This window comes from Ovis aries, chromosome 17 (assembly GCF_016772045.2).
Source record: "Ovis aries strain OAR_USU_Benz2616 breed Rambouillet chromosome 17, ARS-UI_Ramb_v3.0, whole genome shotgun sequence".
In the NCBI taxonomy this organism is placed as follows: Eukaryota; Metazoa; Chordata; class Mammalia; order Artiodactyla; family Bovidae; genus Ovis; species Ovis aries.
Window position 1 is genome coordinate 56345929 of NC_056070.1, and position 12662 is coordinate 56358590.

General features: G+C 46.4%; 1 protein-coding gene across 1 annotated transcript in view; it reads right to left on the reverse strand.

Moving 5' to 3' along the window:
- SRRM4 (serine/arginine repetitive matrix 4) overlaps nucleotides 1–12177 on the reverse strand; it is a 174883-nt gene extending 162706 nt beyond the window's left edge. Inside the window, exon 1 of the mRNA XM_015101644.4 lies at nucleotides 11671–12177. Within this exon, the coding sequence (XP_014957130.1) occupies nucleotides 11671–11801 (131 nt within the window). The 5' untranslated portion in view covers nucleotides 11802–12177. The remainder of the gene's footprint in view (nucleotides 1–11670) is intronic.
- Nucleotides 12178–12662: the final 485 nt, after the last annotated feature.

Genomic DNA, 12662 nt, shown 5'->3' on the forward strand with positions numbered 1-12662 from the left:
AGCAGCACTTCACTGAACCCAGAGCTCACCCAGGCTGATTCAGACTATGTAAAGGCCTTGGGCAAATCCTTCCCCTTTTGTGGGTCTCAGTTTCCCCATCTGCAGAATGAAGAACTGAATTACACGAGCGGGCCCCAGAGATCTTTTGATCTCTTATCTCTCTCAGTAAGAAATATTTGAGAACGAAACCCTCATATAAGTATGTTTATTTATGAATTATACCTGTACAGTTGTTCCAATAATTATAAATACTATAAAACATATCCCTTCATCCTCCACATGTAAAATGAGGAGACTGGCTGATCTCTAAAATCCCTTTAGCTCTAAAATTCTGATGATGTACATGTGTAGGTCTCTGAGTTTCCTTACCTGTACCATGCTCTTATATTTGCATACCCTCCACTATTCACTCAACAAACGTTTAAAGATCCCCCAAACATGGGCCACTGTTCCAGATGCTGAGATAGAGTAAAGAATGAGACAGACACGGCCTCTACCCTCAGTAATTCAAAGGGTTCTAAGAATGAAAGGAAACACTGCTGTTTTTGAATACTGGGAATTCTATATGGTTCACACTATTAGGCATGAAAATGATTTGCTGGGGAGAAAGAGTTACAATTCATGCAATTAATTAGCATTTGTTTGACCCCCTGCTATGTATCAAGTGAAAGAGAGAAACCAATGAACAAGCTGACACAGTCCCCATCCTCTTCAGTCTGTTAGAAGAGGTATACTTCAACCAGTGATCCCATGCAGGCATGCATGCTAAGTCGCTTCAGTCGTGTCCGACTCTGTGCGACACTATGGACAGCAGCCCACCAGGCTCCTCTGTCCATGGGATTCTCCAGGCAAGGATACTGGAGTGGGTTGCCATTTCCTTCTCCAAATGATCCCATAAATCAGTAATAAACTACAAATTTGTTTAGACTCAAGAGAGGTACTACACTGATAAGAAAGTTAATGTTGGGTGTGACCTAGTCTAGAAAACTGTGGGAGGATTCCCTAAGGAGATGACACTGGAGCCGAGATCTGAAGGTAGAGTGAGTAGGTATAAATTAGGCACCAGGGGAGACAGAGTGCTTTTTTGGCATCATGTGCAAAGGCCCTGTGGCAGGAAGGGCATGGGAAATTTGAGGAACTAAAGGGAATGGGATGCAGCTGGACCAGATGGAGTGAGAAACAGTATTTTATTTATTTATTCTTAATTGGAGGATAATTGCTTGACAATATTGTGTTGGTTTCTGCCATACATCAGCAAGAATCAGCCGTGGTATACATATGTCCCTTCCCTCTTGAACCTCCCTCCCACCTCCTATCCCATCGCACCCCTCTGGATTGTCACAGAGCACCGGGCTGAGCTCCCTGTGTCATACGGCCAATTCCCACTGGCTACCTATTTTACATATGCTAATGTATACGTTGCCATGCTATACTCCCAATTCGTCCCATCCTCTCCTTTCTCTGCGGTGCCCACAGGTCTGTTCTCTATGGCTGTGTCTCCACTGCTGCCCTGCAAATAGGTTCATCAGCAACATCTTTCTAGATCCCTTATATATGTGTTAATGTATGATATTTGTTTTCTCTTTCTGACTTACTTCACTCTGTATAATAGTCTCTAGGTTCATCCACCTCATTAGAATGGACTCAAATGCATTCCTTTTTATGACTGAGTGAGATCCAACCAGTGCATTCTGAAGGAGATCAACCCTGGGATTTCTTTGGAAGGGATGATGCTAAAGCTGAAACTCCAGTACTTTGGCCACCTCATGCGAAGAGCTGACTCATTGGAAAAGACTCTGATGCTGGGAGGGATTGGGGGCAGGAGGAGAAGGGGACAACCGAGGATGAGATGGCTGGATGGCATCACTGATTCGATGGACGTGAGTCTGAGTGAACTCCGGGAGTTGGTGATGGACAGGGAGGCCTGGCGTGCTGCAATTCATGGGGTTGCAAAGAGTTGGACACATTGAGTGACTGAACTGAACTGAAACTGAATATACCACTATATCTATATCTATATCACATATATCTCACAGCTCATTTATTCATTCATCTGTCAATGGACATCTAGGTTGTTTCCATGTCCTCAGTTCAGTTCAGTTCAGTCACTCAGTTGTGTCCGACTCTTTGCGACCCTATGAATTGCAGCACGCAAGGCCCCCCTGTCCATTACCAACTACTGGAGTTTACTCAAACTCATGTCCATCGAGTCAGTGATGCCATTCAGCCATCTCATCCTCGGTTGTCCCTTCTCCTCCTGCCCCCAATCCCTCCCAGCATCAGAGTCTTTTCCAATAAGTCAACTCTTCACATGAGGTGGCCAAAGTATTGGAGTTTCAGCTTTAGCATCATTCCTTCCAAAGAACACGCAGGACTGATCTCCTTTAGAATGGACTGGTTGGATCTCCTTGCAGTCCAAGGGACTCTCAAGAGTCTTCTCCAACACCACGGTTCAAAAGCATCAATTCTTTGGCACTCAGCTTTCTTCACAGTCCAACTCTCACATCCATACATGACTACTGGAAAACAATAGCCTTGACTAGATGGACCTTTGTGGGCAAAGTAATGTCCTGCTTTTGAATATGCTATCTAGTTTGGTCATAACTTTCCTTCCAAGGAGTAAGCGTCTTTTAATTTCATGGCTGCAATCACCATCTGCAGTGATTTTGGAGCCCAGAAAAATAAAGTCTGACACTGTTTCCACTGTTTCCCCATCTATTTCCCATGAAGTGATGGGACCAGATGCCATGATCTTCGTTTTCTGAATGTTGAGCTTTAAGCCAAATTTTTCACTCTCCTCTTTCACTTTCCTCAAGAGGCTTTTTAGGTCCTCTTCACTTTTTGCCATAAGGGTGGTGTCATCTGCATATCTGAGGTGATTGATATTTCTTCCAGCAATCTTGACTCCAACTTGTGCTTCTTCCAGCCCAGCATTTCTCATGATGTACTCTGCATATAAGTTAAATAAGCAGGGTGACAGCCTTCCATGCCCTAGCTATTGTTAATAACGCAGAAGAAGCATTTTAGAAATGATCTTGGGGGAGGTGGGCAGGAGTGGTACCATGGCTTGTAGTTACCAAGGGCCTAAAGTTCTACCAACCAAGGGACAATAATGGAGGGCTTTAGATGAGGGTAGGGAGTTTGACTTACTTTTCATAGAGGTTCCTCTAGTTTGATATGAAGATGGGTAAGGAAGGTAAGGATAGAGGAAGACAGAGTTACTGACAGTGGTGTGAGATGGGAGAACCACAATGGCAATTATCTAAAGCTGACTGGACATAAAACAAGATGATTAAAACAAAACAAAAACACCCTTGACCTTATCTGAACTACAGTGACAGGATGTGCTGCAGGCAGAGAAGAACAGAGCTGCCATCAGGCAGAGCCAAGTTAAGTCCTGGTTTCATACTTATAAATTATGTGACCTTGGACAAGACACACTTCACCTCTCTGGTCTGTTTTCCTCTTCTACAAAGTGTGTGTGTGTGTGTGTATGCTCAGTCATGTCCAGCTCTTTGCAACCCCATGGACTATAGCTCACCAGGCTGCTCTGTCCATGGAATTTTCCAGGCAAGAATACTGGAGCGAGTTACAATTTCCTACCCTAGGGGATCTTCCTGAACCAGGTATCGAATTGAAGTCTCTTGTGCCTCCTGCATTGGCAGGCAGACTCTTTACCACTTAGTCACCTAGGGCACTTAAGTATAAATGTATCAGTTAAGAGCTCTGGGCTTTTATCCCAGTTATGACTCTTATCATCCACATACCCATGAGCAAGTCATGTCTACTCTCTGAGTCTCAGTTTCCTCATCTGTACAAATGGGTTTTAAAAACACCTCTCTCTTTAAGTTACTGTGAGGATAGAATTCGATGACAGATGAAACATGCTTAGCACAGGGCTAGGCACATAATAACATAAGGAGCTTGGCACACACATTCCCACCATGAGAGAATGCACACACATATCATGAATACACACATGTCAGGCCCAGATAGCACCTCTCTTCCCGTAGGAGTGGTAACTGTCTTGTAAAATTCCAGCTCACTTGCCTAAGCTTAACTTTTAATGAAGCTAGAGTACAGTGATCCGTTGGTGTTTCTGCTCAGCGAACCTGTCAACAGGATGTAAGCCCAGGGAATCCGGTAACTAGGGGATTCTCCTGATGAGAGACATTTGCGTCCAGAGGATCTTAATATTTGTTTTAAACAGACAAATGTAGACGTGAATTACTTAATGACTGTTTTAGGGTTCAGCATTGTTCCTGTATTTGGTTTGGCTTTGTCTCTATGACATCTTAATTCTGTGTTTTATTTCACGGAGCTCTACATACAGGCTGGTGGCATATGGGAGCTCCCTCAGCAAAATCTCCAATGGAGATGGAGGAAGGGAAAGAGACTGAGGGAGGGAAAGAGAGAGAGAGAGTGCAGAGGCTGTAGCTTCAAGGGTGTGCAGTGAAGGGAGACTGGGGGACCGCAAGGTGAGAGAAATAGTCTAGATTTGCACGCATGGACATGAGAGATACACCAAACCCTCACCACCATGGGAACAAGATTTACCACTGCTATTTGGAAGTCTAAACAGTGTCTTTTTCAATTTCCTAATCTGATTGATCACAATCAGAGAGATTGTAAATTTCATGCTTGTCTATAATGCATGGAGGGGCCCAGCTAAGCTGACTCTGCTGTTCAAAGTCATCCCTGGCTGCATTAGAGTTGGGAGAGAGGAGCCAAGAAAAACAGATCAGACCCAGGTCCCTGACTGCTCCTGGGACTCCCCCTCCATCCTCCTAGCCTAGGTGTTGAGGACCTGTTAAGTCCTTACATGTCTTACAAGGCTTGATCTGTTTCCTGCCTGTGTCTAGCGAGTCATCTCCTGTCAGTCTCCTCCACACTCACTCTGCTCTGTCCACATCAACTTCCTTGTTATTCCTCAAATATATCAAACTGCTCCACCTCAGGGCCTTTGTACGTTCTGTTCCCACAAACACTTTCCCCCAGTAATCCTCATGGCTGACTCTTCCCCTTCTCCAGGTCCCTGGCCCACTCCCACCCAATAATGCCATCCCCTCCCTCACCCTTTACCCCTTTGCTCTGCTTTCTTCTTCTTTTAAGCACTTACTATCACTTAACTTATATTCTTTCTTTCTTTCTCTATTATTTTTCTCCCCCATGAGAGCAGGGGGCTTCATGCTGTTCACTGCTGTACTGAGAAGGAGCTCAAGAAATCTGCTGAATGAATGAATGAAAGTATGGCTTTGGTTTTTCGTCACATGCAGCTTCTTCCACTTTGTGCATTCATCCCCATTGGTTTCTTTTCTCTTTGACATGTACGGGCTCACTCTGATCTCCCCACCATCGGTGGCTGCTTGAGGAATGCAGACTGGATTTCGTTTTAGCCAGAACTGGACCATGAAGGACAAGAAACGTAATGGCCCAAGCCTGAGACTGTATCCTTGAGCTGCTGACAGGGGAGTTGGGAGATTTTAAAGGCAGTTCCTTCCTACAGGCCCCCTTCATTAGCACTGACTAAGATCCCCACAAATAATGTCCCCCTCCCCGCACCTGAGAGTTTAGCCCCATAAAAAGGTTCTGGGAAAAGAAAAGCTCTTTCTTGATGCTCTACAAGGGATAAAGGCCTTATTCATTCTGATCATTCCTTGCATTTGTAGGTAATACTGATGAAATAAAAGAATCATTCCCATTTCACAGCTGAGATAAGTATCAATTACAGTATGATGATAAGCAAGGATTCCAGCCTTCACTGAGGATCTCTTTCTCTGGCTCTCCACATCCCCCTTTCTTTATCCCTATCTGCATTATAGTGCTAAGACTGCCTCACGCACACACACTCATGCTTATGTCTCCCATTGCTGCTAAATTCCAAGGCCCTCAAATGAAAAGACTGCATTTCATTCATTTTTTCCTCCCCGATGGGCCTGGCACGTAATAATAATAAGAACGATCATTTATTATTAATAGTAAGAGCTAACATTGATGGAGCCCTCACTGCGTGCCAAACAGCAGCTTTCCATAAATTAGTTCATTCAGTCCTCTGAACAGCTCTTGGAGGTGGCTGCTATTATTAGCCCCATTGTATGGATGAGGAAACTGAGATTGAGAAGGTCAGGGTGCTTGCCAAAAGCCACTGGAGCCAGAGAGTGTCTGCAAACAGTAAAAGGAAGCAATTCTTTTAATTAGTTTGCCTTGGGGGCCTGTTGGATTTTTTAAACGCTCTGTACAAATCTCCACTGGCTCTTTTAGGCAACTGTAGTGAGAATGATCTCACCACAACCCCGTGAGATGAGTATTTTATCTACGGGGAAACTGAGGCATGGAGAGGCAGAGTGACTAGCAGATTCCAAAGCTAGGAAGTAGCCTTGCAGGATGTCAGACTGGGTCCATCTGACTTCAGAGCCCAGGCTCTTCATTGTCTTACCTCTTCCACCCCAGGAATAGTCTCTCACACCTCAGAGAAAGTCTCAGTAATAAGTAAGTATTGAACTCCAGTTTTGTTAAGCCCCTGCGAACTCTTCCACCTCACAGGAAGATAAATTGAGCCACTCTGAAAGAAAGGATAATTTTAAAAATGTGTAGTGCCCCTGCAGGATGACCAAGGTGCCCATGGAGCAGAAGGCACCTAACCCAGACTTTCATTCTCATTTATAGGATGGAAGAGATGTCCCCACCTCTATGGTGGCCGGGAGTTAACAGGGACTCATACAGGTTTGGAAAGCACTTCCAGGTGGGATTAAGTTCAACCTCTTGTCCATGGACCAGCCTACAGGGCCACTCACCCAATCACACAGATCTCTATATTTAGAGAGCTTCATTCTGACAGTGTGCTGTGCTGTGCTTAGTAGCTCAGTCATGCCTGACTCTTTGCAACCCCATGGACTGTAGACCGCCAGGCTCCTCTGTCCATGGGGATTCTCCAGGCAAGAATACTGGAGGGGGTTGCTAGAGTCAAATCTATTTGCTGTGTGTGTGTGTGTGTGTGTGTGTGTGTGTGTGTGTGTGTGTGTGTGTGTGTGTGTGTGTGTGTGTCTGTCTGTCTGTCTGTCCGTCTGTCTCCTAGTCTCCCAGGTTGCACTGATCATTGTCCTCAACCTGTCAGGATGGGGTTATGGTTGGGAGAGGGCTACTCTGATGCTGGATTTGGGCCATGTGTACTCATTCAATTAATGCATATAAGTTTCATTGAACATTTACTGCAGCCCGGGTCTCTAAGACAGCACGGTTGCCAAGTGAATATGGCAGTGTCAGAAATGATCCCCTCACGGATCCTGTACACCATTCACCAAATTTCACCTTTCAGAAGGAGAAAGGCTTGACCCAAACAGTAACACTCCCTTTGCAGAGAAAACGTTCATTCATCGCTGGACAAGCATTTTCCCTGACCTTTGTCTATTGGCTCTTAACCACAGGAAATCGCCTCCCATCAGCCCCTTACTCTGCTCCCAAAGACAGAGTCAGCACAAATGTGCTAACTGATCTCTTGGCATGAAGGGGAGTCTTGAATTAAATGATTCAAAGGCATTTTCCCTGCCTAACAATTTGGCTATCTTTCCCTTTATGCAGTAAAATCTCTGATAGTTTGGAATTTATGATCCTTTTAGACAGGAATTGGGCTGAAGTCTGCTTCTGGACTATTCTGTATGGAAAGGATTTCTGAAGAAAATAGCTTGCCAAAAAAATAGGAAAGGGAATGCTTACCTTATTTAAGGGGGGGTGGTCACCTCTCTAGCCCTTTACAAACACTTCTGTATCTAGGAACAATTGATATGCTAATTACAGACAACAGTTACGTATTTATTGTCTTCCACTACTCTTCATTGATACGATTATTATTACAGTTTGAGTTGGCCTGCAACACTAGATTTCCCACTCTGAGCCTAAACTTCTTGGATACAAACTTTTCTGGGCTAAGGAATTTAAAGAGAAATAATTAGTGCCAGGAAAATTACTATACTTCTTTGGTAGGGTCAAAAGAGGCAGTCTCATACATCCCAAGTACCTTGTTGATTCATGCTGGCTCTCGTCCACCTGGTAGGTGGTGAGGTTCGCCTGGGATAGCCCCCGTTACAGCTTCCATCCTGGAATAACCACTCACAGATGACTCTTTTTACCTTTGATATGAACTACAAATTATATAGTCACTCTAGATTTGATGGACTAGGGGATTACAACTATGGTTTTCAAGGAGTTAGAACCTTGGCTAGACTGCCAGTGCTTGGTCATCCCTATACAATCTGAAAGGATAATCCATAAGGATATCGTACCATCAAATCTGAATTCAGACCGTTCTTTACCAGCCCTCCAACCGCCCTCAACTGAAAGTGCTGGATCAGAAAGCAGCTAAACTTCCCCTGAGTGCTAAGTCGCTTCAGTCGTATCTGACTCTTTGCAACACTGTGGACTGTAGCCCACCAGGCTTCTCTGTCCATGGGATTCTCCAGGCAAGAGCACTGGAGGGGGTTGACCCAGGGATCACACCCGCAGCTCTTACACCTCCTGTCTTGGCAGGCTGATTCTTTACCTCTAGCGCCACCTGGGAAGCCCAACCTTCCCCCAGGGAAGGAAATATGGGAATTTAGGGAGGAAAATATTGGACTGCTCTCATCCTACCCACTCCATCTCAATGCAGTTGCCTGTTAGGAGTTGGAAGCTCACAATTTTTATGGTCAGCATCATGAGGGGGAGAAATGGATAGACAGGAAAAACACGGTCAATGTGTATTAAACAATCACTATGGCCCTCACACGGTGGGAAGTGCTTCACCTTACTTAATTCTCCTAACTCACCGCCTGAGATGGCTACTATTGTTACTTCTATTTTCAAGCTGACAAAATTGGCTCAATTAGGTAGAGCCACTTGCCTAAGGCACTTGGCTAAATGGCAGAACCAGGGAATCCAGGTTCCTGTGAAACTCAGTTCTGAGCTCTTAACCACTGTGATATACTGCCTCCCACTCTGCTATGCTGTTCTGACATTTGAGTCAGACATCTGCTTGCAACTTGATACATTATAAAGATATTGCCTTATCAAGTATACCTCACAGAATGGGAGAGGGATAGGGACCAGGGGGTGCTTTGCTTGGAGAAAGGTTGTATGATATATGCATATTAGTATGAAATCAACTAATTGAATGTAAGTTTCTATCCTGGTACTTCAGAAATAGATTTAAAATATCCTGGGGAAGTTCATTCAGGGGGTATTCCTCATCCATAAACAACTATTAAGTGTGTAACAAACAGGACTGACTGGAGGTTCATCTTCCCCCCTCCCCAGCTCTTTTGGCAGATCTGCTGACTGTGAGCTGGGCCTCTTTCATGAAAGGAGACAACATTTCTGATGAGACAAAGTCCCCAGACTGCCTGGGGAGGAAGCTGCTGGGCCCAGATGATGCTATGCCCGTGCCTCTCTTTCTTTCCTTCCTAAGAACTCTGCTTTAGAAACACGGTACTTTTATCGTTAAGTAAGTACAGAACATTACAAAGGAGATAGAAACTGACCATCACTGGATGTGGATGGTGCGGGTGAAAATGCGGATGTTTCAGGTTTTGTAGCCAGTCTGTTAAGAGACAACTCCAACCCAGCCCTTCTTGAAGACTTGAATACAAATGTTCCCTGCTCACTCTCTACCCTAAACCAGGAGTAACAGCTACAAAACTGCAATCTATTCTACAGAAAGGCCACGCCTGTTACAGAAGTAATAAGACCATCCTTTCAGCATGATATAATTCAGGGGCTAAATACTCAGACTTTCCCCTCAGGAATGGGTTTTCCGAGGGTAGGAGACTAGGGACATTAAAAGATACCAGGAGTGAAATGATACCTGGGTGGGGAGGGTTGGCTATTTTAAGAGTTTCATATGAATTAAATTAGGATTTGCACAAAGCCTCAGAAAGCATGACGGTTGAGAAACCTTTAAGCAGTTAATATGATTGAGGGTATGACTAGGAATAAAAGGCATGATAGTAACAGACTGACAGACAAAAGGTGAAGGTACCAAGCAAGGTGGACATAAGGTACGCTTATCTGAATTAAAATACCACCAGGAATCTGCTGTCCTCTTCCTGCACCCCTGAAATATGGAAGACTCTGGACCAACTGCCACACTTCTAGTTTCCAATGAAATTTCCTTTAGCCCCTTTTACAAGGGCATATTCTGTGGCCAACGCAGCACTGATTTGCTAACAGTAGGTGCACTCCGAAGGTGGAATGGATGGCAGAAACCCAGGAAGATAAAACCACTAACGTCAAAGCTCTCTACAAAGGACCTCCTTCCAAGCAGAGTAACATCATCTTTTGGTGGTACTTGGTGTTATTGTTCCTCTTCTCCAGCCTGTGTCAGAGGATATCCCCTCATCCCAGACACAAATACTGGCTGCTGCTGCTGCCACTTACAGCCTGCTACATCCTGCTGGCCTGTCATGTTTCTAGTCCACCCTTGCCGAACATGGGACACCCATTTCTCTAAAGACCTGTATGAGCCAGGTCCCTATCAGACTATGAAAAGTTCTCCAGTCTGAGTTTGATTCTTAAGATATGACTCCCCATCGGTCCTCCACCGTACACCCACTGGAAAGTTCAGATGCAACTGTGCCAGACCAGACATTCTGTCTGAAGCCCTTTCCCAGACATGTTTTCAATCTACTCCCAAATGAAGCCTGCCAGGATTAATAAATCCTCTAAGTGGTCCTCCCTGGACCACTTCTTTCTTTTTCTCCCATGAGTTTTCATACAGCCTTGATTTTTCCTGACAGAGGGCACAGCCTTCTTCCTTTCATTCCCAAACTCCTCTAAACTGAATGATTTATTAAAAGAATTGGGTTTTCTCTGTCTCGGAATGCTTCCGTTGCATGCAACCTCCTCTCTGTTGCACCCCACATCTTCTTCACCCTCTTTCTGCTCTTCTTTCATTTCTTCCCTCATCCTCCCTCCATCACACTACTCTACTGCCACATAAGGACTGGCTCATTTGCCTGAGTTCAAAGCAATCAGATTCTTTTTGGAAAAACAGGTTAAACTCTTCTGAGTTCATCTTCATGATCTTGGGAGCTCCTCCCTGACTCCTGAGCCCAGAGTCCTGGTTTTGGATGCTGGAGACTAGATAATTCAGCAGCAGCAATAGCCAGAAAGGCAAAGAGGAGGGTGCTGTTTAGGGTGTATCTGAGGGAACAGCATATGGGCTTTTGTCAAAACAGTCAGAGCTCCCTAGTTTCTGAGCTGAGTATAGAAATGTGCCACTGTATCTGAACAAGGCTTGAGCTAGTTCAATCTTCATCTTTTCTTGTACAGCACCCCCGACTGCCTCAATTCCAACATTTGTTCACCCCCTGTCCTCGGAGCTCTGTGATACCAAGAAAAGTTTCTCAGTCAAGTCATCTCCCACTACCACCACCCACCCAAAGACAGCAAAACCTCTCAAACAGCAGCTGCCAGGTCAGCCGGATGAGCATTGCTCCCCCTAAAGACTCTCAGTCCCTTCTCAACAGCTTCCACCTCACACAAGCAATTAGTTCCCATGTTCCAGCGGGAGATACAGAGTAGTGATGGGAAAAGACAGGCGCCCTGGCCCAGCTGCCTGCATCCACCCCTCAGGGCTTGGGGCACAGGCCAGAAAAGGGGGACTGCCAGGGTCTCCCCTCTTAAGCAGGAGGTCATTACCTTGGCAGCGGCTTGCGGGCCGTGATACTGGCGACAATGATGCTCTCTGGACGCGGGGTGGCCACGGCTTTAAAGGTTCCTCGCCAGAACTTCTCAAAAAGCTGTTTCTCTCCTTGCTGAACGCTCGCCATAGCCAACCCAAAGGGCCCGGGGCTCCCGGGCGCTGTCCGAAGTGCTGAAACGTGGATTCCAAAAGGGGGCACACCGGGCTCGGTCCCTGTCTGTCTGAAACCGAGAAGGGTGGAGTGCGAAAGACAGGGGTTCAGGGCGGGGGATGGGGGGCCTCAGCCTGGGCCAGCTGGGGAGAAAGAAGGCTTGTCCACCCGTTCTCTTCGTTTTCTGGGTCAGCTCTGGGCTGCGCTCTGACTGGCGGAGCCTCCGCACCCCAAGAAAGGAAGGGAGGACTGGCTTTCTCGGCAGCGCCGGAGAGAAGAGGCGCCGGGGTCGTCTGTGTGTGCGTGCGCGTGTGAGCTCCGGCGCGCCCGGGTTTTGTCTCTCTCACAATGTGACGTTGGAAGAGGAGGCTGGTCGCGCGAGCTGCACTTTCCTCCCCCCTCTCCGCCTCTCCTCCTCCCCACCCACTCCCTCCTCCTCCTTCTCAGCCTCCTGCCGCCATCTGCATAACAAAAGCCCGCAGGTCTAGGGAGGAGAAAGGGCGGGGCGTGCGCCCGTCACCAGGGCCCCGCGGCTACGGAGTTGCAGCGCTGACCCCTGAGAAAAGCAATCCCGGCACCCGAACTGAACCAGGCGTGAGATCTTGCTTTCCAGCTCCCTCGCCTCCCCCTCCGTTGCGGACTTTCCCCCAACCCTTTCTTGCGTGCCCTCTGGGCCGGGCCACCTCCCTATCCAACCCCTTCGCAAGTCCTGTAGAAGATCCTCTATTGAGGGAGGTAGAAAAAACTTAACCCACCTTAGGCAACCTGCCCCCGCCGTACCCCGCCTCACAGCAAAGGGGCAGGGGTGGAGTCTTCTGAATTCCTCTTTGAGCCTGG